At 45.1% G+C, this 26765-nt stretch overlaps 1 protein-coding gene across 1 annotated transcript; it reads right to left on the bottom strand.

The window, feature by feature from the left end:
• On the bottom strand, positions 1 to 26608 carry LOC124288092 (mannose-6-phosphate isomerase-like). The gene is made up of 8 exons (XM_046724659.1): positions 26537 to 26608; positions 24396 to 24523; positions 23245 to 23445; positions 21571 to 21712; positions 10719 to 10904; positions 10137 to 10310; positions 1823 to 2034; positions 1 to 1508 (listed from the first exon to the last, which is right to left on the bottom strand). Exons 1-8 carry the CDS (start codon positions 26553 to 26555, stop codon positions 1293 to 1295), a joined length of 1278 nt encoding a protein of 425 aa, XP_046580615.1. The 5' UTR covers positions 26556 to 26608; the 3' UTR covers positions 1 to 1292.
• Between the last annotated feature and the right edge of the window lie 157 nt (positions 26609 to 26765).

The raw sequence follows: 26765 nt of genomic DNA, 5'->3' as shown, positions 1-26765 counted from the left end.
TGATACATAACATCATATGTATTGGAAATATTCAGAACATTTCATAAACAAAGCATCACAATGCAAACACAATCATAACTTGTTTCAATCCCAAACCCTACAATGTTGCTCACTTGAATTGAGAGACTGCAACACTGTAAATTTACAACAATAAGATATCTTACATTACTTTAACTTATGTTTGTCTGAACTAACACACAATATTGCTTCAGCATCATATTGCTTAATAAACAACTTATATCAGGAGCACCTGTTCTAGTCATCGAAGTATTTCATCAAACATGTTCTAAAACTGTCATTTTACATGTATTATCACAGTTTTTACAGGATCTGACGAGATATATATCACAAACGTACCTCTATATTACCTTCACTCAAAAAAGGAAAGATCTGGTTGGTTCACATGATGGTGATAAAATAATATATATCCTGTCTGGGAGGGAAATATGTTTCTGAGCAGGAAAATAAACCCCAAACCCTGTGATGAAGCAAACAGGCTGCACATTGATATATAAGGGGACATAACTCGTTGATGCCAACTAGGAAGAAAGAAGCTGAAAGTCAAATGACACAGCAGAAATTCTACCTCAGCTCAATGTATTTGTTTCTTTTAATTTCATTGTAAATGTCAGACTGAAGCATTTCATCAAGACAAATTTGCTGTGGGAGCATCACATGGGCTGGCGTTGTGTGTTATGTGTTTAGCGCTATACCATAAGCCAAAGGCAAGCTGAATAAAACTTAACTCGAGATGCATAAATGCCTAATACACCACATATACCGTATACGCTAAAACGTTTAATGTAACATGACATGATACCAGTGTTCGAATTACTGGAGGAAAGTTAGAGTTTGCCTAGATTCCAAGGACCCCCTTAACATACATGATATATAAACAATATCCAAGACTTATCCGTTAATCAAGGATTTTAATGTAGGTAACAAAATGTATGAATGAATTCTTCTACAGAAAAAATGTGGCTATAATGAACTCAAACTGATGGTCAACTTAAGTTCAGTATAACCAGGGTTCGTTACATGCATTTTGATTAAAACATACAATGGTTGGGATAAGAATGAGTCAGATATATCCATCATTTTGTTACAAGCATGTTCATGAATGTTATGACGAATCACCTCACCTTGTGCAGCATCCTGTTAAGACCCGTTCCCTAGTTGCGTTCTACATCGGTCCAACATTTCTAATAACAAAAATATATACTGGGACTTTGTTCTACGATTTGTTACTGTCTCCGTTCTACAATCTGTTAGTGTCACTGTGTTCACGTTGATCAAACACCTGCGTACGCCCGAAACAGCAGCATGCCATCTGAGGAAACATTGACAAAGACTTCCTCCTCTGCCGAGAAGAAGAACACTGATCCCCGCTGGAGAGGTACAGGAGAAGAAAGTGTTGCGTTGGTTGCTTCCCCTGATCCTTTAATCACAATGCATATACTGGCACTCTTCAGTGGGGCCAGTCTCACCTTGTTCACTCCGCTCGGAATCTATACAGAAACATTTACATGAGTTAGCGAGTTGATAGAGTGGCATATACTGGCACTCTTCAGTGGAGCCAGTCTCACCTTGTTCACTCCGCTCGGAATCTATACAGAAACATCTACATGAGTTAGCGAGTTGATAGAGTGAGTTAGGTTATAACTGTTGATATATGTTAAACATTTTGATGACATGGATAATCGCTGATGCAGGCGAGATCGATCAAATGACCGATTATTGAACCAATCACTCCAGCATTAATTCTTTTCCAATACAATCAAACATGTTGAGCAAACAAAGGCTTTTCTTCAAAAACACTAACTTCGAATCTTGTTACAGCAAAGTCCCGGACAAATGGCCTAAAGACTGTAACAGCTACATCTCCACCTCGGTCTTCAATGCCCTTGAACTTGGTCTTAGCTGCCGTCTGCCCCGTGTAGTTTAACATCTCACACAGTGTATGCACGTCCACAAACTTGACAGTCAGACCGGCTCGCACAACATTGTCGGAGCAGGCCATACACTCCATGCAATCTGCAGAGGAAACAATGTTTCCATTGATCAGTACCGGTATCCTATGTAGGGGTAGTGGGATGTAGGGGTAGTGGGATGTGTAGGGGTAACGGAATGGGCCGTAGGGTTAGTGGGTGGGATGTAGGGTTAGTGGGATGTAGGGGATTAGCGGGGCGTAGGGGAGTAGTAAGGATGGATGTAGGGGTAATGGGATGTAGGGTTAGTGGGATGTAGGGGATCGTAGCGGGCGTAGGGGTAGTGGGATGTAGGGGTAGGGGACGTGGGATGTAGGGTTAGTGGGATGTAGGGTTAGTGGGATGTAGGGTTAGTGGGATGTAGGGGTAGTGGGATGTAGGGGTAGTGGGATGTAGGGGTAGTGGGATGTAGGGGTAGTGGGATACAACCTCAGTACCATAAGCTCCTGCTGAAGCCAATACTCCATCAAAAGTCGGTGGTGAAATTGGGAAAACAAAACTTTATTAGAAATAGAAGTAAGCTCCTCCACAGTAGGCGACACTTTTCGTCACCCTCCCAGAAACATCACTGCCACGAGTGTGGCAGCACACCTTACAAGCATCATCTGTATTTACCCTCTAACCCAAAATGTACTGGGATCTATGTTTTCAAGATATATTCACTATCTAATTTACTGTTCCCATGATTAATTACAATTGTTTAACTAGAATGCTTTGAAACTGTTACGCATTGTTCTATAAAGTAAACTCTCAACACTGTGAATAATCTATTTTCACTTTAATTCTATTTTGTGCTTTGCACAAATGTATACAGTTGGTACACTGTTGACAACAAGTTAGTCCTATTGTGACTATGACGAAAAACTATCGATAGGCATTACAGAATGCAGCCTATCAACTGGCGAGTTGTAATGCAAATATAACGATAGGCCGTCTAATATACAACTGCTCGCCAGTCAAGTTCTAACACTATATTTAGGAGAGGTCGACGAAAGCACGACCGCTCAAGTCCGAAGTTCTAACAACTCTGTTCAAAACTGCTATCGGAGAAACCTCGTTCAAGTTCAACACCACGTGTTTCACACAGTGAAAACTTCTGCAAAGCAAATAGCGTTTGCACGAATGTTCGTATTTCAGAAACATAAACGCACGCAAATATTCTATGTTTGCAAACACAGTTCTCCTGAACAGAGACTATAGACCAACAGAAATTCACCCAACTTCTCATTTGAATTCTCAATAAACTCATTACATGTCAGCTGAAATGAAATATAAATTTTTACAAACCTGGAGGGTTATGAATTCTTTGAAGAAAAGTCCTCCTTGGGGTACATATAAGCATTAAAATGTCCATTTTAAAAAGCCTCGACAGTTGTAACAATATTTCAATAAAATATTTTTACCAAACAAAAAGCTTCGTTATGTGTGGTGTGAGACCACTACAGGGCCCGTAGGGGCCCCTACAGCCAAGAGCAGGTAACTCTGGCTGTGTACCTCAAATACCTCACTTTTCATGCTGAGCGTGTCAGACAGAATGAGGGGAGGTGGTGGCCCGTACCCCAAGGAGGACTTTTCTTCAAAGAATTCAACCTCTCCAGGTTTGTAAAATTCTTTTCAGAAGAGTCCTCCTTGGGGTACATATAAGCATAAGACAGACTCCCAGCGATGTTGAGTCGGGAGTGGTATTCTGTCTGCCTAACATACCCCCTAGTTCAGTCGAGAGGCACAGCCCGAGAGCAGCGACAGAGAGAAAGTACACTCACCTAGTCACCTGACGCTGATGTCAATCAGAGCGAGCGTGGCAAAGCGAGGAAAAGGAACCTAGCGATAGGCTATTGGTGGAAATTTATAAAGGCGGACGCAAGTCCACCCCAACCATCAAAATGGGAGGAAAGTATGGTGGGCGAGTCCAATATATATCCCTCAACAACCCAAACCAGCGAGAGCGTGGTGCAGGGATGAACACACAGTGACTGTAGCAGTGATAATGTCGCTACATACAGTAAAAACCACCACCAATGTGATACCACCACCGATAAAAATTGAGGAATTTATTAACACCTACACCATGAGAACAGCAAAGCGTGATTTCTAAAGGCTCATTAGGCTGGAGAATCACGACACTGCCCACTGGTGAGAACTGTCTGGCCAAACCGAGTGCGGCTCCCGTGAGTGTTTGTCCAGCTGATAGTGGCGGGATGAGCGTGCTCGATTAGGCTCCAGATAGCCGCTGAGCAGATCTCTTCAATGGGCAGTGCCGCCGGGTATGCTTTTGATGTAAGCCACTGCCCTAATAGAATGAGCCTTTAAACCCTGAGGGATGGTTAATCCTTTGTAAAGAGTAGCTTCGAACAAATGGCAGAGAGACAAGCCACCTAGATATGGTCTGCTTGTTGGCGGAAGACCAACCTTGCCACCGCCATAACAACAGAACAGCTGCTTATCTTTCCTGATAGCAGCCGTTCGTTTTGATATAAACCTTGAGAGTCTTCACCGGACATCTAAGGCGTGAGCACGCCGCGAAGAGGTACGGGCGATGGAGGCTGAGTGAAAGCTAACCCAGTTCGATAGAAGCCCGTTATATGAAAGCCTGCGACCTTAGGGCCAGTAGGAGTCTGGCAGCGAATACTGACTCTGTCTTTGTGAAAGACAGTCAGAGCAGGATCCGCTGACATAGCATGGATATCACCTACCGCCTGCCAGGCGTTACGCCACAAGAAGGCAGCCTTCCAACTTAACAGCTGGAGTGAAAGAGGCGACAGATCGTGAAAGAGAGGACCCGGACATCCAATCAAGAGCGATTGACAAGTCCCACGGGGACTAATCCGCCCGGACAGTCGGACGGATTCTGTCCGTACGCCTGCTAAAAGCTGTCTGCGAGAGGGTGCTGCCCCAAAGAGACACCGTCGGCAGGGATATGGAAGGCAGAGATTGCGTGGAGTAGCCCGGATAGTAGGCGCGGCTAAACCGGCTTCTAACCGAGACTGCAAGAACTCCAGTACTTCAATTACAGTTGAAGAAAGGGATCAAAGAATCCCTCTGCCGACACACCAGCCAGCATAACAGGCCCATCTATCCTCATACTGAGCGTTTGTGCCGAATCCCTCCGAAGGCCAGAATTGTGTCTGCAACTGGTGCAGGAATTCCTTCAGCGTGGAAGCGATTCGGACAGAGCCAGGCCACCCACTGAATCCTGGGATTGGTGCGAAGCTCGTTCTGGGATAGTAAGTCCGGTCGAAAGGGTAATAGTACAGGAGGCTGAGCCAGAAACCTGAGTAGTACCCGGAAACCAGCTTTGAGCCGACCAAAGGGTGCAAGGAGCACAAGAAGTCGAGCTGGTTGGGTGGCAAGCTGCAAGAGGACTTTGGGAATCAGGGGGTAGTGGCGGGAGCAGCCCACAGAACCCTATCCGTCCAATCGGAGCTGGAAGCGTCTTGGGCGATGGCTCTCCGGATCCGGTATCCGAGAGCAAAACTACGGAATCTGGTTTCGTCCCCAGATGCAAACAGATCCACCTGGAGCGACCCGAACAACTGGGAGATAGCCCGAATATCCCCGATGGAGCATCCCGTTCGTGGGGGCCAGGATACGGCGAGAGAGTGCATCTGCTCGAGCGTTGTCGCCCTGGGAGATAAACAGGCATTACCCGTATGTCAACTGAGTGCAGCACCAGAGCAGAAACTGCCATGCCTCCTGCAGAAGAGGCGGAAACCGTACAGCCCTGCTTCAGGATGTAGGTCATTGCCGTCTGGTTGTCCATCTCGAAGGCGGACCACACGGCCTTGAACCTGCTCGAAGTCGTTTGAACACCAACCTGACTGCTCTCAATTCTAGCACATTGATGTGCAGTTGCGCCTCAGCTCTGACCACAGGCCTGAGACCTATTGACAAGAGCCCAGCACGCCCCCCACCCTGTGGGACGTCCGTCTGAATTGAGAGATCTGGCGATGGATGATCTCCAAAGGGAGCCTTGGATAAATTCCTGCCAGTGTCCACCACCGTAAATGAGGAATTAGCCACCCTGGAGTGTGGAGAATCAACTTCGTAACCCTGGGTGTGGACCCACATTCGAGCTAGAGCCTGCTGAATGGAGTGCGCATCCTCAACCCCGCTTCGCCAAAAGCGATGTCCACCGTTGCGCCATGTTGCCCTAACAGCTGGAGCCAAGTCGAGCTGAGGCCCTGGGGGAACTTCGAGAATTGTAACACAACTCTCTGGACTTTGGTGGCGGTCGGGAGACAGGGAGACTATCCCTGCGCTGTCTCGAACCTGCGGCTCCCAAGAACACCAGATCCTGGGTGGGAACCAGTTCTGATTTCTTGAGGTTGATAATCCAAGCCCAACTTGGTGAGGAACCACTATCACAGCAAGTGTCGCCAGCTTCGACTCAAGTGGAGTGGTAAGCGCATGCGAAGGAGCCAATCGTCTAGAGTGCGGGTGACAGCACCTGCCCTGTGACCTGGCTACCCTGAGCTGGAGATTAGCATGAGTTTGGTGAACACCCTTGGCGCTGTGGAAATGCGAGAGGGAATACCCGAAACTGATAGCACCTCCGTCGAGAAGGAAAACCTTAGGTATTTCCCGGAACTTCCGGGTGCATAGGGACATGGAAGTCACAGCGTCTTTGAGGTCGATTGGCGTGAGCCAATCTCCCTTCTCCACAGGCAGAAATCACCCGAGCACGAGTGTTTCCATCTTGAATGGCCGGTACCTCTAACATGTCGTTCAAGACCTTTGAGAAGGTTTAGAATAGGTCTGAACCCTCAGGTCCTTTTGGTGACAAGGGAAATAAGTTGAGTAAAACCCAACATTTCTTGTCCCACAGGAACCATCTCTATGGCTGCCTTGTCCAGCAACGACTGGACCACCGGCTATGAACACTTCCGCCTTCTCTAGGGCAGCCCGGCACTGGAGTGCAAGCGGATCCGAGAAGGGGTGGGTCTGCGCTTCCACTGTAACAAGTGGCCTTCCCTGGAGCGTGTGGACAGGACCCAGGGATTGGGCATTGACTTTCCCATTCCGATAGGAAGAAGGAAAGTTTCCACTTACCCACAGGGATATGTGGCAGGGAGACGTGAATACAGGACTTTGGCGGTACTCTGACTGCTTGGTCTGGAAAAGGTACCAACAAAAGGAGCTCCAGGAGGAATTATAGCTGGGAAGCGGGGCTGACTTCCCTTCCTGAAAAGGCTGGTGGGGCGCCCGTGTACTGCGCCTTGCCCTGCCTCTGCCCTTACCCTCAGCGACTGCAAAGGGCTGAGCCGATTTCTTAACAGATTCCTTACGCGCGCTGGCGGAAGAAGGATATCTTGAGAGAACTGGCGGGGAGCCATGGCCCGAGGCGTGTGAGCTGTTCCAGCAGGGCTTAGAGTCCTTGAAGGTTGAGACAGCCTCAGCGGCCTCCAGTTACTGTAGCTGCCCGAGGGGAAGGGTAGAACCCATCGGAATGGCAGCCAGCGGAACTTTCTGTTGCGTGGCAGGCGGAATACACCGCCATACGGAAAGCCACTGGCGGGCGGAGGCCCATCACCGCCTCAGACATCATTTGGCAGACCGGCGGCTGACCTGATAGAATCGCAGCGCCAGATGTGACTGTACCTCCGTTAATTGCTTAGCCAAGGTGGAGGCGATCTCTTCCTCCACCCCAATCCACATCCAGTAGTTGCCTCTGCAACACGAGATGTAAGCCCGGAATGGATCGTCACTTTGGGGGTATTGGAGCCGCATTGCGGTATTGCTCTTCAAAGGATCGATGGAAGGATTTAAAGCTGTAAGCGTTGATGAAATTGACGGCGGAAGCGGCGACCTTTGTTGGCTGAAGCCATGCATTACTCGAGCGAACCCCCAGAGGCGGCGGATGCGTAAACACAATCGATAACCACTGGGGGATTGTAGAAGTGAAAGCCTCCCCATGAGGTACCGGGCCGGTCAAGTTCTGGCCAATCGAACCTGGACCTGGTACCCCACAGAGGGAGGGTTGATTACTTCAGACAAGACTGAGGGTAATATCGCCTAGCCTTGTGTCCCCACCTTGGTGGGAGCAAAAGCCTCCCTGGGAGGCGAAACCTCCCTGAGGGTCAGGTGCGCCAGTACTGAAGGCCACTACCTGGGGGCAGGACAGAGCAATGCAGCTCCGTGCCTGCCTGCCTCAGGGGCCTAATGCGGCCGAAACCAAAGCGTACCCAACTCCTCCCGACCCTCATCCTCCTCCATAGCCTCTCGAGATGCGATCCTCGGCTGGGTGAGGTCTCTGTTTCCAGAGAGAGCTCTGAGGGGATCATCGAGGGTCACAGAAGAGGGACAAAGGCTCTCGAGCAGAGCGGGTTGCCCGGCACACCCGGGCTCCAAGACTTCGAGACTGAGTCGCTGTGCCCGTGATGAGGAAGAGCCCGTGCTGGGATTCCTCAATGGTAGACAAAATGATCCAGACACCGAGATGGCCCGACCAAGCGGCATAGCCCGGTGGGACAAGCTGTAGTAAAAGCGGCATGCTTCACAGGGACGCTGCCAAACTACTAACTTACTGGACCAGACTCCGAGTTGCAAGGCTCGGGCCGGTGTAGTTACTACAGCCAGGAGGGTGTGGCCAGCAGCGAGACCGAGAGCTTCGACCCGGCCTCCCGACAGAAACCCCACAATTCAGAGCCTAAGCTGAGGTTGGGAGCGCACTGCCCGCCATAGACCGACACACACACCCGTTACCTGGTGGGACACCAATCTCCTGTCGGAGGCCAGCCATCAGCGTCAACCGAGGTAATGGACGAATCCATCTGCTTCTGCAATATATCAGAAAGTAAATCAATTGTTAGCTGGTTAGAAACAGGGACAGGAGGTGCCTGTGATGTTGAGGGATTGCAGGTGAAGGAGCGGAGGCCCGGTACCCTTAAGCCCGTTTAGGAGCATCCCCTCGAAGAGAGGAAGCGAAGCCTTCTTTTTCTTTGTTTTTTTATCTTTAGGCTGTCTTTAAGTGACTCCTGACCCCAAATGTCCCCGCTACGAAGTAAGGGCGTGTAGAACAATGCTTAATCAGCACGTCCTGGGGCTTGATGGTGGCGAGGCCTGACACATAGAACAACCTTGTTAGTCATGGGCTTCCTCCGCTTAAAACAAGCGTAAAGCAAACCAGGTGGCGATCCTGAGGCGACAAACTGCGCTACAGGTGACACACCTTGGGCTGCAAAAACAGAACCACGCTATGATAATAGCAAGGACTGTCTACGATATACATAATATAATATGCACACACAACAAAACAGAACAAAATACAAGCGCCGGGCGATATTTTAACTGCTGGCAGCAAAGACTATTAATTACTAGCGTAAAGCCATAATAGCGAGAGCGTAATTGCGTATGGGTGACAAAGAGGCAACATAATGTGAAGGCGACTCCCAACGGCGTCCGAAAACACTCAAAGCAAAACTTACCTAAAGCCTGAAAAGAGGAATTTAGGCAAGGTATAATCTACAAAGATGAAAATATCAGCCCTTTCACAACCGACTACAAGGGCTTTTCTAAAGCCAGGGAGAAGAGAAAACAAAGCGGAACCCAGCGGTCCAGCCATCTTGCCTGCCAGTGGCTGGAGACAGCGAACAACGATAAAGTTACAACAAATCATGAATGAAAAAAGTCATACAAAGATTCAGCTAAGCCCGGCGAAAGGAAGGTGTACATACAGGGATTTGACTCTATCTCACTCATCCTTATTATTATCTTGGACCATGCAAGCGACCTACGGCGGCGGTGACAGCATGAAAAGTGAGGTCGCAGTACACACAACGAGGAGTTACCTGCTCTTGGCTGTAAGGGGGCCCTCTGAGGGCCCTGTAGAGATAGTCTCTACCACACATAGCGAGTTTTTGTTTGGTAAAATATTTTATTGAAATATTATTTACAACTGTAAATGAGCTTTTAAAATGGACATTTTAATGTATATGTATGTATGCCCCAAGGAGGACTTCTTCTGAAGAATAAAACTGATGAACACTTTAGCTTGGAAGACAGTAATCAGCATGCTGACAAGTCATCAATTGTTTGTTAACATATCAGTCACGTGTGAGTTCAACTCCGTGCAGGGTTGTGGCCACTGTCAGAGTGGGGACCTGTGACTGCTGGCAGCAAGAGTGTTGAGAGCAAAGGGAGACAACTCACCTCCTGACAGATATGCATGTGGCAGGTTGGCCTCAAGGAACATGGCTTCTCCGGGTTGCAATGTTATCACATTCAGAAAGTAAATTGCAAACCCGCCACGATCCCCGGGAAACACGCGGTTTAACTTTAACAGCAAATCGCCTTCCAAATGTGACGTGTCTTTGCCATTAGATTCTGTAATACAAATCACACAAACATTATACAGATGAGACATAGTTTGCAATATTAGGCAAGAAAACATTTGTGGTTTGCAACAGGCTCCCTGACATCAGCTGCTGATTCATCATGATATGGACGTAAATAGAGAAAAGTGATTTTTAAGAACAGATAGCAACTCAGTTGTGTCATAGTGAAGGACTGGATGTTGTCATCGTGATAAAGTCAGTGTTTTCCTAGTAACAAACTGAGCGTTAAAGGATTCAGTGTTGTTAGAGTGATAATCAATGTGTTTTCACAGTGACAGATTTAGTGTTGCCATAGCGATAACCTCTGTGTTGTCCTAGTAACAGACCCAGAGGTGACCTAGTGATGGATTCAGTGTTGCCATAGTGATAGCCCGTGTTGTCATGGTGATGGACTCACTCATGTCTTCAACTTTGGCCACAAGACTCTTCAGTTGCTTGTCGATGACGTCTGCTTTTCTATTCATGAGTCCAGTGAAACACACCTTCATGGCCTCGCGGTGGAGCGGCATGTCCAAGCAGTTGCTAGATGACAGCAGCTTCACCGCGTTGTGGTTGCCAATGGCCTCGCGGAACTCGTCAATCTCTGAAAAATGGGAAACAGGTGAGTGGGTACTGTTTTACGTCTCTTCCGGCAATATCACCGGAGCCCCAGAAGTATTCATCACGCAGTCTATCTATGTGTAACCCTTGTGTGACAAGCCAAACGCTAAATGACATATTGAAATGTCTCGACACTTCTGACAGCATATAGGACCATAGTCAGATGTCCGTACCACTGCATTAGTCCTCCACACATTTCTTCACCATCACTATGGCAACCTATTGCAATTGCATTTTCAAATAATGCAATACCATTCACAATCTGACTAAAATTACTTCTCTCTGCATGAAGAGCTGTTCAGCTCTTCAGCCCCAACCACTGAAGAATGTACAACTGGTTTCATTCACATGTGAGTGAGTATGGTTTTACGCCGCTTTTGGCAATATTCCAGCAATATCACGGCGTGGGACACCAGAAATAGGCTTCAAACATTGTACCCACATTCACCTGTGTATTCAGAAACAATTGTGTCAACATGCCTGTATGAATGCTGACGGTTGAATCGAAATGAAGGATGCCAGTGTTCTGATGGGAGCCAAATGATGCTTTCTAAAAGTAATTGGCTTCAATTCTTTACATCCTCAAATTAGCCCAGCGGATAAGTGCAGTTTTTTCACTGAATTGTGCACTTTGTGTTACAAGCATGAAATCTGGCATGATTGTAGCTTATACCATTCTTATTAAATAAAGATCGAGAGGCCTCGCAGATTTTTTATATTTTTCATATTTTGGGGAAAAAAAGTGAAAAATGATAATTTTTTCGACTATTTTCATCATAACTTTTTCTAATATTCTCCAATTCTCAAACATCATATATCAAATTGTAGAAAATTCATAGCTGATCATTTTCCATACATACATGTCTTGTCTGTCTTTAATGGTTAGGTCTATGGAAGTCAATTTATATCATGACAACCCGAAAAAGGGAAAATTGATTTCAAAATGGCCACCATATAGACTACAACAGTAAAATAAGTATGAGATCATCCCATGATCTAACAATTTTTTATCATTTCTTTGCAAATCAAAACGAGAAGCCTCGCAGATTTTGGCCATTTTACATTTTTTGGGGGGGAAAAGAAGGGGTGTGTGTGTGTGTGTGCGTGTGGAATTTTTCAACATATTTTACCTTAAGTCAGTCTTAGATTTCCAAATCCTAGTAAATAATGTATCAAGAATATTACGAGAACAGATGAAAGTTTTGAAGGAATATATACTCATGCCAATAATGGTTGTCACCCCTCCCCACCCCAACCCCACACACATCTCACAGCCCCACCCCACACCCCTCTCCAATTAAAAAAATTGTAGGGGGTGACAACCATTATTGGCATGAGTATATCAGAAGATTTACTTACATGTATAATGTATGAGGTTGGTTGCCTATGGATCACCTATAAAAACCATATTAAAATCAACGCAAACATGTTTGATTTCAACATCAATGTCAAAGTAGCTATATTCAACAATCTGCGGCAGGTTACTCATTTATGTCTTGAGTGGAATTGTCTCACAGGAGTTACCAAGCCCTCTGGATAAGGGCTGGCAATAACTTTCTCAGGGAGAGCTTGTACCTCTATTTTCAAGTCTTCTGAAGGCATCAAAGAGCTGCCAGGAATTGCTGAAATGCATTGTGGGTGAGCAGGGGGCATGGTGGGCGAGCTGTCTTAGGCAATAGGCTAGTGATCCAGCGAGCTTGCCGGGATCGAGCCCAGCTGTAACCAGCTGCAAAAACCTTGGAGTCAACTTTCTGTGCAGATTCTTTAAGTGTTGTCACAACCCCTAGTGTACAGTACACAACCCGGTGCACTTAAAAGAACCCATGAATCTGTTGGTAAATGACAAGATGTCCACATGAATACGTGCAAATACCTAGTTGCGGGTACAGCAATGTGCAGTAAACCTGTACAAGGTGCTGTGACTATGTGTCCCAGTCCACCCAGCTGTGAATGGGTACCTTGTAAGAATGGGAAAGCAACAGTTGTATGTTGCCCCGGGAGTTGAGATTGATAATACAATGTGCCGTTGAGATTGACATCCAATGATCAAGGGGGAAAAACCAAGTGCCTTGAGCATGTATCAGTTCGTGGATATGTACGTTATATAAATATCCTATAATATTGAAAATTTTAACTATAAATTGTATATTTATATACTTATCCTATCTCACGACTTGCACCTCTCTCTCTTCATTCGACCATGAGTGGAAACGAATTAAAACTTTGCTCCAAGGCCTACCTTGCCCCTCTCCCGTGCTGTGCGTGCCTTCTGTGTCAGTCGTGCTCACTAGTCCATGACAGCACGAGGCATGCGCAGTCCTCACCCACGTGATCACCTCACATACTCATTCTCGATCTTGGAGCCATAAAAGGACAAAACCGGAACGGTGGTAATCTATGTAGTGGGGAGGTAGGGAGGGACTTTATCGCGTGAGATAGGATAAGTATATAAATATACAATTTATAGTTAAAATTTTCAAATTTTTAAACTTATCCTATCTCACACGACTTGCACTATCCACGGTAGGAAGGTGGGTCATAGATTACCGAAATTCAAGCGATAACAGCTAAGTGTTATGCCCAAACAACCGTGGGAAGCAACTACAAGGTAGGCCAATAACTACCAAGTTACTACGTCGCGGGGTTAGTTCGAACCCATTGACTTACTAAGCACAATTGCTCCCAGGGACCGGGATTCCCGAGCAATGTGGTGTTCAGTCACTACCTTCACAAAGTGAAAGGGCGTAGCTTAACGAGTGTAATCAGTCGCATCGCCCGCGATTTCCAAGGTACCCCGTAATAAAGTCTAACGACTAGTATCGGGCCAGCCCCTGCTTGAAACAACCCCACAGACACCGTCCGAGGAGGGTGAAAGAGAAATTGAATCGGTAAAACTCACAATTTTAACGTTCAGTACCACATCATCTTATGACTTCCATTACTTACCACAATAAGATCACATAGATGTGTATAGGCACTTAGGAGCATGAACGCTAAGAAGTGTAACACTTCGGGAAGGACTCACTTCACTGACTTAATTACTCCGTGGAGTAGAGGACAGTAAGTGAGGTGGCGACTCTCTGTAGTCTCAAACAAATGAGATGAGAAATCTAAATCCCGGAAGAGATAAAGACGTAAATCAGAAAAAGTTTTTCAGATTTATTCAGATTGTACACAAGCAGAAGCGATCGCGACTTGGGATCAACTGCACAGTGGGATCCATATAGCATCGGAGCACAAGGAAGTTCATTATCTGTGATGTTGTGCAGCTGATAACTGCTGGGCAGGGCGAGTGGTCCAAACTGATGAAGGCCTTGAATATCCGTCACCGACACATCTCTGAGGTAATGAGGCGAAAAACTGTGTCAGATCGCCAAAAACCCCTCCATTATGGCAGTTAACGAGCAGTTGCTATGCAGCGCCATAGTAGAAACCAATGCCCTGGTTTCATGAGGGTTGACTGCGTGGAGTGGTGGTGGCAAACCGGCAAAAGTGTAGGCTCGTAGTATTGTAGCTTGTAGCCAATATGAAGTGTTGTCAAGAGAGACTTCCGCCTTGGAAGCAGTAGACAAGGGTATTAACAGTCTCTTGCATGAGCGGCGGCGCTCTTGCGATGCTTTAAGGTAACGCTACGAAGTGTAAAAAGTGTAGGCTCGTAGTATTGTAGCTCGTAGCCAATATGAGAGTGTTGTGCGAGAGACTTCCGCCTTGGAAGCAGTAGACAAGGGTATTAACAGTCTCTTACGCGAACGGCGGCGCTCTTTGCGATGCTTTAAAGGTAGCCTTCTGAAGTGTAACGCCGGGAATGACTCACTTTACTGGCGTAATTAATCCGTGGAGCAGAGGACAGTAAGTGAGGTGGCGACCCTCCAGCGTCTCAAAGCGAGACCTGCAATGGTCAGTTGAACCCATTGACTTATTAAACACAAGTGCTCCAGGGACCGGGATTCCCGAGCAATGTGGTGTTCAGTCACTACCTTCATGAAAGTGAAAGGGCGCTTAGCTTAGCGAGTGTAAACAGTCGCATTACCCACGATTTCCAAGGTCTGGCGACCAGTATCGGGCCAGCCCCTGCTTGACACAACCCCACAGACACCGTCCGTGGAAGTGAAAGGGTAATTGAATCGAAACTCACAAGTCCCAGAAGAATCGAAGACACAAATCAGAAATAAAATTCAGAATTTTATTCAGATTGTACACAAAGCAGAAATGATCGCAACTGGTGATCATCTGCGCTGAAGCTGATGGTTGTCGAGTGCGAACAAGGCGATAATGACAATGCTGAATTCCAATTCGTTGTGATGAAAGGCCCTTTCTCCTGATGACCACTGCTAGGCCACTTGATGGAGAAAGTGGCCCCAGCTTGCAAGATGTGCCTTAGCGAATAGGTGTTGAGTCGGTATGAAGGGCACCCTAGAGACTCCAACACAAACATTCCACTTGTTGAGCCACCAGCGAAAGACTGAATGTAGTTGTGCGGGAAGGCGAATCAACTCCCTGGGGTTGTCGTCCCGATGTATGGGCACAGAACCATCTGAAGAGGGCGAAGCTGCAGCTGGCCCCTGTCAGTCAGCACTTGTGCGGCGCCAACCACCCTAGTAACTTCTGCCACTGGCGAAAAGGTGTGGGTTGGACCAACACTAGTGGTCGTTGCACTGAATATTGTCCCACCTCTCCTGGGGCACAAACATCATGACCTGGCGTGTTGAATATTGTCCCAATAAGAAGAAACAAAGCGGGTTGGGTGTTACCCCTGATTGCTCGAATTTAGCAGCCATCCTAATTAGCGTGAGCAACCGGTGATGAACTGTCTGTGGAAAGGAAGGGCGACTGGATCCTGCTGGGCTTGAACACGGTCGTCGATATTGTTGTCAATTGTCAACCGACAATGCAGGTAGCTGGTTAACAGAATGGGTATCTGAGTAAAACCCGCGGGGCTGCATATGCCCATACAGCAGGATCCTCCATTGGTATCAATGGCCCCATAAAAGTAAATCGAAGATACTTCCAATAGTCTGGATGTATCCGGATGTCAAGGTAGAGCGTCTCACAGGTCGAGGACTGACTGACTGACTGAGTTTAGTTTTACACCGCCTTTAGCAATAATCCAGCAAAATCACGGCGGGGCACCGAAATGGGCTTAACACATTGTGCCCATGTGGGGGATCGAACGGGGTCTTGGGCATGGCGAGTCAGCGCTTTAACCACTAGGCTACCCCACGGCCATCGCGGGTCGAGGAAATGAGAGGTCTAACCACTCTTGCCTCTGACAAAAGATATCTCCTGATATAAGAGCGTTCAATAAAAGTCGAGCAACTCGTCAGTTCTGGCGGAGTGCTCAATGTAATATGTTAGGCGCATGGAGATTGTCAGTCAATCTACAGGAGCGTTCACATTATAAACAAATTGTAGAAATTACCGTAGGATCCGTGACCTCAGGAGCGTTTCTTTTGGCGAACAAAATAATGGTGCGCCAGGTGGAGTGATATAGGTAGTAGATGGCTGCCTGGTGACAATCCTGCATAATGCAGTGACCTCTGAACTTCGGTGCTTGACTAGGCAAACCGTTCACAGGTGTTTCTGTCCGTCACCCTCAATAAGCAGTCTCTCTCGACTGGCTGTCAAAATCCGACACAGTCACTCTTATCGGGGAATGGCAGCTTCGTTGTTACTTGCATTTATAGGCTGGACTTGGTATCCGATTCGTGGGACCAAGAGAATTCTGCAAAGGGCACTTCATAGTCACTCTAATCATCAAAATTCGGTAAACAAACAGTAGTCCGCCATTTGAAAGCGTTACACACGAGTGACAAAAATACGGACAACATGGTCTTTGGTTAACGGGGTGATGCGCAACCCATAAATTCCGGGCTGAGCTATGCTGGCTATTTGACAAAACATTGCGGTACCATGTGCAAGAACTTCATCCATTTGTTATCTGTCCAGAAACTTGCTTATCATGTAAAACATAGGGAGCTGAAGATGGCGAGCCGTCTGCAACAATTGCACCAAAGGGATACACAAACACGCTGTTACGAGTAGTCTGTAGTAACAAGACTCATCGGGCGTCGTAGAGTATTCCTGGCTCGCAAAGCGATATCTAGTTATGCCATATCGGGTTGGTTGCAGAACTGATATCTACACCGAAGGGTAGAATCGTTGAACCGAATCATTCATCAAAAGTGAAGATCGGATGGTAGATTAAATCTGGAATGAGATGAGCTCCGGTCACGAGGACTCTTGAGAACTGGGATCGCCAGGCGTCAAGTGCGGCGTGATATCTCTAGATGACTCGCTACTAACAACACATGTAAATCAAATCGGCATGGTGAAGCACATAGCTACTACCTCTGTACATTGATCTTGAGCGGCCAGGTGAACTGGTTCGGCGATAGGGAGCTTTTCGACCTGGTGAAGCGATCTGAGCGGCTGGTAAATCAGTTCAGGGTGGTGAGCGGAAAGTTGGCGTGATCTGAATCAGTCCGATGTGATCTGAATCGTTGACTGATCTGGATCGGTTCGATAATCGAACCCGGTTAAATGATCTCAGCTGATGGAGAGATCTAGAACGCTCAGATGAACCAGTGAGGCGAGGTGAAATGTTCGGCCGAGGTGAATCGTTTACGTTGCTGTGAATTGAATCGATGATGTGAACTGTTTTGGCGATAAGAAACAGTCTTAATATTATGGCAAACTGAGTCAATGTCGATTATTCACATACGGCGTGGCGAAAGCGGTTCGATCTGGTGAATCCATTAGTGTATGGCGAACCGATTCGGTGTGGTGAATCGGTTCGGTCTGGTGAATCCATTGGTATGGCGAACCGATTCGGCGTGGTGAACCGGTTCGGCAATTTGATGGTGCGGTCTGGTGAAACCATTCGGGTATGGCGAGCGATTTGGGTGTGGTGAATCCATTCGGTATGGCGAACCGATTGGGTGTGGTGAATCCCTTCCGGTATGGCGAACCCGATTGGGTGTGGTGAATCCATTCGGTATGGCTAAACGGTTCGGTCTGGTGAATCCATTCGGTATATGGCGAACCGATTCGGTGTGGCGAATCGGTTTGGCAATTTGACGAAGTAGATCGGAAGGTTGTGAGTCAACTGGCAACACAGAACGTTTTGATGAGGCGGAACCACGAGAAGACATCTAATGATGCGCCCATAAAATTATCACCGTCCGACATGGGAAACTGCGGACGACGAGCAGTTAATACCGGTCGTTTAAAAGCGGGGTTTGTCGGGTGATCAACTAGTGAAGTGTAGCGAGCTCTGTCTGCCAGCCATCCGGGGAGCAAGTATGTCTACATGCTCTAAAAACGTCCTTAATAAGGAGCACATTCCCGACAGCGTTTGCCCCAGGAACATGGCGATTGGGGATCCGAGGAAGTAAATATTGTTACAGTGTAATGCAAAATTACGCTACTGAGTCTAGACTGACAAGGCGGGATATCCTGATTCACCTAAAGTGAATGAGACCGACTTTGAGAATCACTCTGGCGAAAACACACCTTACGGCTAGGTGAACGGATCGAAATGGCCAACCACCTCGACCAGAAGCGAGACTGAGCGACTACGGGAATCAAAGCGCTGATGGTGTGTCGAACTGAAACCTATGTTGAGGTGAACTGAGTCGGAATGTGAACCCGTTAGGTCCTGGTGAACCCTTCCGATACGCGTGAATCAGTTCGGTCAGGTGAACCCATTTGATTCACGTGAATCAGTTCGGTCAGGTGAACCCATTGAAGATGTACTGGTGAGCCCGGCTCGGCCGTGTGAGCGGCTCGCCCATGTGAGCCGGTTCGGCCATGGGAGGAGGTTCGGCTCGGAAAGTGAACGAGACCTAGAAACGACTCCTCCCAGCCGTGGAAATAGGAGGCGAGTATGCGTTCCAACGGCGCCCGATCCCCGTCAGCGATGAATGCTTAGAAGTTCTCGAAGTCTGTGATCGTTCGAAGAAGCAGACCTACGAGATAATGTAGATCGCAGGTCTGGCGTGAAGAAATATCGGTCATTACCACCCTGGTGCGCTCATGAGAACTTAAACTGGGTGAGGGAAGCTCCCTAAAAGCCTTCTAATGTTCTCAGATAAATAGGAATCCGACGAAGCCTCCATAAAATCTTCGTCAGGAGAGACGGGCGATTGAGAACGGTGAGCAGTGAGGGTGGGGCGATCTAAGCATTGTTTCTTAGCGGGAGATGGACCAGACCCCGCAGAATTAGTCCTAGCCCTATCTGCCAAACGTCTGGCACAAGCACGTTTGTAAAATTTAAACGCCTCATTAGACAGACCTGAACACTTCGGACAGCGTGTGTCCCAGTCACAAACACCCACATAATCAACACACGATGTGTGTGGGTCCCATGCTGAAAAAACTTTATTACAACGGGCGCAAAACATTGAGCAAATCTCAGAGGAAAAAATTTTCACGTCCACTCAGGGGAGCGACAAGAAAGAGAATGAGTATGTGAGGTGATCACGTGGGTGAGGACTGCGCATGCCTCGTGCTGTCATGGACTAGTGAGCACGACTGACACAGAAGGCACGCACAGCACGGGAGAGGGGCAAGGTAGGCCTTGGAGCAAAGTTTTAATTCGTTTCCACTCATGGTCGAATGAAGAGAGAGAGGTGCAAGTCGTGAGATAGGATAAGTTTAAAAATTAATAATAATAATGATAAATAATGTGTAAAAAAGTTCAAACCGGTCCAAATGCGTAAAAGCAGCTCTAAAGTGCACTGCACTGTGCAAATGTGGAGGAGACGATTTTCTAATTCAGTCAAGCTAGAGACAATTCCACTCAAGACATAAATGAGTAACCTGCCGCAGATTGTTGAATATAGCTACTTTGACATTGATGTTGAAATCAAACATGTTTGCGTTGATTTTGATACTCATACATTATACATAGAGAATCTCACCCTCGTGTCTACTGATATCAATCATATCAACACGATTTGATAAAGGTACAAATTTTATTTTTACCTTTATCAACGAGTGTTGATATAATTGATATCAGTAGACACGAGGGTGAGATTCTATTTATCATAAAATCATTCTTCATAACTTTTCAATGAAAACTGTAAATCTCTCAACACTGTACTACCATTAGACTTGCAGTGCAGCGATGTCATAGCATTGTGGCGTCATCAGTTCATGACGTCATGGCATTGTCAGAGCATTGTACAAAATCAGAGCATTGTACTGTCAAAGCGATATCTCCTAGGAGATATCATATGATCTCACACAAGCGATATCTCCTGTGGAGGTGAGGTGAGGTGAAATTGGGTTTAACGTCGTGCTTGAGAATGTTTCGGCTCCTATGGCGGCGTGCATGCGTGTGTATGTGTATGCGGCTGCTTGTACTAGCCCAGACTGAAGCTAGTTTTATAGTGCTAGCCCACTGAGATACCATGCTGCAGTGAAGCATGAATACCCCACTCAGACACATTATACTGACTCCAAGACGACCAGTCCTTGTTGTACCCATTTATGCGGCGAAGCCAGGCAGGGACCAACAAGTACCATATTTTAACGTCTTTTTGGTATGGCGCGTCGGGGATCGAACCGACCTTCCGGCTCTCGTCGCGGAAGCTCTAACCACTACACCACGGAGGCGGTGTGGAACACAGTTTTGGATGATAAAATGTAAATCTTCTGAAATATCCCTTCAAATAAACTTTCATCTGTTCTCGCAATATTCTTGATACATAATTTATTAGGATTTAAAATTGAGTTGAGATAACATTTTTCGGAAAATTCATTTTTTCTCCCCCTATTTTCCCCCCAAAATGAAATATGGCCAAAATCTGCGAGGCTTCTCGTTTTGATTTGCAAAGAAATGATAAAAAATTGTTAGATCATGGGATGATCTCATACTTATTTTACTGTTGTAGTCTATGTGGTGGCCATTTTGAAATATGTCCATCAATTTTCCCTTTTTCGGGTTGTCATGATATAAATTGACTTCCATAGACCTAACCATTAAAGACAGACAAGACATGTATGTATGGAAAATGATCAGCTATGAATTTTCTACAATTTGATATATGATGTTTGAGAATTGGAGAATATTAGAAAAAGTTATGATGAAAATAGTCGAAAAAATTATCATTTTTCACTTTTTCCCCCCAAAATATAAAAAATCAAAAACATCTGCGAGGCCTCTCAATCTTTACAAACTAAGAATGGTATAAGCTACAATCATGCCAAATTTCATGCTTGTAACACGAAGTGCACAATTTGATCACTTATCGGCTGGGCTAAATATGAAATTTCAATCCGAACAAAACAGAAACTTCAAACAACTATGAAAACATGGGTTCCTTCGACTTTAACCACCAAGTTTATGAAACATCTAAACAACATAATACATTAGCCTTTATTATCTCCATTCAGAACTGCCTGTTTGCTGATTAGAACGTTCAGCTGATGTGACCATCTGTGGAGAGGCTGCTCATACAGTGAAGTATTTAAATGAGTGAGTGAGTTTAGTTATTACGCCACTTTTAGCAATATTCCAGCAGTATCAGGGCAGGGGACACCAGAAATGGGCTTCACACATTGTACCCGTATTCTAATGAGATTGTTACAGGAGTGAGGGTGTCCTCCATCCTCCACAGTCTAGAATGTGTTGCTACAGAACTAACCCTCTATATATCTGGCCACCTCCTTGATGGGACGGAAGCCACACAGCCCCTGGAACGGGGTGAGAGCTATAGCCATCTCGGGCTTGTGGTTGCTGTCTTTGTAGGCCTTGGGGTTCTCTTTGTGCAGCACCTCGGCCAGAACCTGGAACATGAAACACAAACAGGTTTTACCTTATACAAAATAGTGTGGCCCACCACAGGATATTGTAGTGAAATCCATTGTCCAGATCACTCCTCGAAGCTGCAGGCCACGTCAAATAATAACCACTGCAAATGGAAGCAAACAAATATGCAGAGTCCCAGATAGGAGCTCTGTCTGTCTGTCTGTTTGTCCATCAATCTGTCTGTCTGTTTGTCCATCAATCCGTCTGTCTGTCCTGTAAACATGGTAAAGTAAGTGTAACTTGTACAGCACATACTCACAAGTCAACTTATTGCATATCATCATCATCATCATCATCATTGGATATTTATATAGCGCACATATCCGTGCACGAGTGCATGCTCAAGGCGCTGGTATTTTTTCCCACCCATCATTGGATGTCAATCTCAACGGCACATCTTATTATCAATCTCAACTCCCTGCGGATCATACAACTCTTGCTGCCACAAGGTGCACTGAGTTATTGAGACTTTCCCATCCTGGCGATGTACACGCCAGATAAAAAACTTTAAAGGCATATATATAGACAACAAGAAAAACTCTTATGAAATATGCTCAGAAGATGAAAACCTCTTATGACATGTGCTCAACAGATGGATAAGTCTCATTGCATCTAGACCGCCTCCGTGGTGTAGTGGTTAGAGCATCCGCGTCATACCAAAAGATGTTAAAATATGGTACTTGTTGGTCCCTGCCTGGCCCTCGGCATTAATGGGTACAACAAGGACTGGTCGGCTCGGAGTCAGTATAATGTGTCTGAGTGGGGTATTCATGCTTCACTGTGGCATGGTATCTCAGTGGGCTAAGACGTTAAACTCAATTTCACCTCACCTCATTGCATCTACTTCCCAGATAGCAAATACCCATCAGATAAAAAACTCTCATAGTAAATACCCATCAGATTAAAAACTCTCATAGCAAATACCCATCAGATTAAAAACTCGCACAGCAAATACCCATCAGATTAAAAACTCTCATAGCAAATACCCATCAGATGAAAAACTTCGCTGCAGCAAATACCCATCAGATTAAAACTTCGCATAGCAAATACCCATCAGATTAAAAACTCGCACAGCAAATACCCATCAGATTAAAAACTCTCATAGCAAATACCCATCAGATTAAAAACTCGCACAGCAAATACCCATCAGATTAAAAACTCTCATAGCAAATACCCATCAGATTAAAAACTCGCACAGCAAATACCCATCAGATTAAAAACTCTCATAGCAAATACCCATCAGATTAAAAACTCGCACAGCAAATACCCATCAGATTAAAAACTCTCATAGCAAATACCCATCAGATTAAAAACTCGCACAGCAAATACCCATCAGATTAAAAACTCTCATAGCCCATCAGATTAAAAACTCGCACAGCAAATACCCATCAGATTAAAAACTCGCATAGCAAATACCCATCAGATTAAAAACTCGCACAGCAAATACCCATCAGATTAAAAACTCTCATAGCAAATATCCACCAGAATGATAAACTTCACAAATACTCACCAGATTTGGATGGGCTTGTATGGACAAAGAGGTCCTGACCGACAGAACTTTAAACAAGAATGGTAGCTCCTCCTTGAAGTACGACTTGACCTCTGACCCAAGCTTGTCCGGGTTTCTCTTTATCCATTCTGATAGCTCCTCCTCTGGTTTTCCTGGAATGGAAACCTTGGAGGGTCCGTTTGGATGTGTTCCCATCCACAGCTGGAATACAATACAATCAGTGTCATTATCTGAGTGTACATTCATCTTTAATGATGAAAATGGAAACAATAGCAGTGAAAGATAACCATTTGGGAAGAGATTCTGTTTGTGCGTTGTCTAAGGCTCCACTTGGAAATGTTCTAGGCATATGACAGCTATCTGTAAATAATCAAGTCTGGAAAGACGATCCAGTGATCAACGTCATGAGCACCAATCTACACAATTGGGATACGATGACATGCATCAACCAAGTCACCTGATCTTGATATTGCGCGAACTAATAATTGATCTTGTACATTAATAATACATCTTTCAGATTTCACTGTTTTCCAAAATAATATAAATCTATTACATTTTGGGGGAACATCTGGTAGTGATCCACTGCTTTTTTTTAAGGGGGATAATTGAGATTAGTTACTCTCTGGGGTTGATATTAATGTTTGACTATAGAGAGGCAGGAAAACATGTACATTTGTGGGAATGACAAAAATAGCAAAAAATGTGAAAAGTACTAGAATCTGTACTTTACTAAGCGAGTGAGTTTAGTTTTTACGCCACACTCCCCAATGTTCCAGGTTTATGCGTCGGTCTGTAAATAATCAAGTCTGGAGCAGACAATCCAGTGATCAACATCATGAGCATCAATATACGCAATTGGGAAATGATGGCATGTGCCAATAGAGTCAGCAAGCCTGACCACCCAATCCCGTTAGTCGCCGCTTACGACAAGCATGGGTTATTGAAGATCAATTCTAACCCAGATCTTCACAGCCACCCAATCCCGTTAGTCGCCGCTTACGACAAGCATGGGTTATTGAAGATCAATTCTAACCCAGATCTTCACAGGTCTGTAATCCCAAATGTAGCATATGTTGCATTTGACCACTTCCTACATGGCATTGTGTATTCATATGCAAAATACTGCTGTGAGGATGATCAATGGGGTTTACCTCAGCGTATGGCGTGTTCTCCTCAATTTGAAAATCGGGGTTCACGCCTTGACACAGCTTGGCCACCTCACTCTCCGAACCAGTTTTACCCCAAGCATACTTCTGTACTTCACACTTCAGCAAAAACACTGGAAAATATTATAAACATAAGTATATTGCATTTGATTGGCTAACCAAACAATATAATAATAATAATAATGTGTTCTTGTATAGCGCACAAATCAAACTGCAAGGCAATTTCTCTAGGCGCTAAAAGATAGAGTGATCTGAAGAAAGGATTAAAGTTCATAAGCTTGTTTAAAAAGGAAAGTTTTCAGTTGGGACTGGAAAGATTCCACGGACGCGGCTTGTCGGATGTGAAGAGGCAGTGAGTTCCAGAAAAGGGGAGCTGTGTAAGAGAACTGTCTATGTCCATATGACTTTAATCTGACCTTGGGGACATTCAACTGACAATTAGAACTTGATCTTAAAAGCCGTGGTGGGACATATTCACTGAGGAGATCTTTCAGATAGATTGGAACTTTGTCATGGAGGCACTTGAAAGCGAGAGTGAGGATTTTATATTCTATTCAATATGAACTGTGTATTTCGATACACCTAAAGAAGCCCACTTCTGAAATCCCGTTTCCTGATTGGTTTATTATATGGTGGGCGGGTTTGTGTTGGATTACTGTGATCAATATTTTTTTTGCATCTGTGTAGGTATAAACACAAAAACCAGTGTGCGCACAGTTTAAAATATTTAAAAGTAAATTCTTCACTAACAAGTACAATTTTTAACACTGACAAATACATTTAAACCTGCAGGAGGTGAATTTACTGAAAATAGTGTTGTTGAATACTGTTTTCAATTCAAGGTAGTGAGTTACATGTAGCTTTACATTCCACCTAGCACCAGTTCAGTTATATGTCTTGCCAGATTTTGAGGGAAGTGGCAAATGGCACCAAAGGTTTAAACTTAAGTTGATATGATTTCATCAGCCCCTCAGTGCATGTAACCTTGGGATCAGTACAAAAGCATGTGCATCACAAATGTAGATATATTTTACTCGTAGAAACTGTACTGGTTGATGACGTACACTGTGAACTAGAACACAATGTCATTTTACTGGACTAAACTTTCTTACAAAAACTTTTGTACTTGTATCGATAAAAAATTAACATGTGCAAAGAAAACAACAAGAATCAACTGCTTAGAATCAATTGCTTACAAGTAATCATACATGCATGTATCTACAGGTCCTGTGTAATGTGTTTCAAAACAAAATTATCAGAACAATTTTAGCAAATTGTTTCTGTAATGCCAGTGAATATTGTGAGCTACTGAACACAGAGAAGCCGAATTGCAATTAGTTCTGAAGATGGTGTGCCTGAATCATCTTTGTCCCTCTTGAAGTTTCTGTTTGCAAACAGAGTGGTGATCATTAATTTCACCAATGGTATTTTTGTTGGTGTGACAGTCAGCAGAGGAACCACAGAAATATAGCCTAGCTTCACAATATTTACTGCTGTAACATATGTTATATTTGGGATTACACTTTCTGAGTAAAGTACAAATTCTAGTACTTTTTGAGTTTTTTTTAGTTGAGCCCCATCCGGGATTCGAACTCGCACCCTCAGACTAGCACACAAAGTCAGCACACATATTTACTGCTGTTGTTGCCAAATGTTATGGCTAAAAGCACACATGGCAGAGTTTAGCACAAACCCTTTTCGTCCATTGTGCAAAGAGAGTGAAGTACCCATTTATGATTCGTCATGCTTGGATACATTTTCAGGGTGCTTCAATCAACTATAAAACCATCAACGATGAGAATCAAATCTCGCTCTGCATCGTGCCGTGACGGGCGACCACACCCACATCAAAGATAACACTGGGTCAGTCACGGACACATGACGTCCGTCACAGATTGTGTTCCACGTCTGATGCAGCACGTCAAGGACATTCTGACACCAGATTTACACTACAATAACACTTCTAAATCGTTCATGACAGTTACAAATACAAAGTCGATATAATGTATGACGGAACTTTTCATATCATGCAATCCAAGTAAAACTAGTCTAAAGACTTAGAACAACATTCTGAAATGATAGGGTTGTGAGCCGCAGGAAACATATTATGAAAAAAGAATAAGCACCTTGCGGATCATCTGCCATGTTGGCTGGTTATACAGAGTTCTCAATATATTACGAAAATGTTTTTATCATTTATATCACTGTACTTTTTGAATAATGTCTTCTTCTATATTTTAACACGAATGTTAGAATAATACGACCGAACATATATCCATAGGGACTTTAGATATTATTATAAGAGTCTAGTATAGCTCTGTATGCATATGTTTACACCGGTTCTGGGATACTTCT

This window comes from Haliotis rubra, unplaced genomic scaffold (assembly GCF_003918875.1).
Source record: "Haliotis rubra isolate DU_JTF1 unplaced genomic scaffold, ASM391887v1 Scf411, whole genome shotgun sequence".
In the NCBI taxonomy this organism is placed as follows: Eukaryota; Metazoa; Mollusca; class Gastropoda; order Lepetellida; family Haliotidae; genus Haliotis; species Haliotis rubra.
This window is presented reverse-complemented; position numbering and strand designations above follow the sequence as displayed.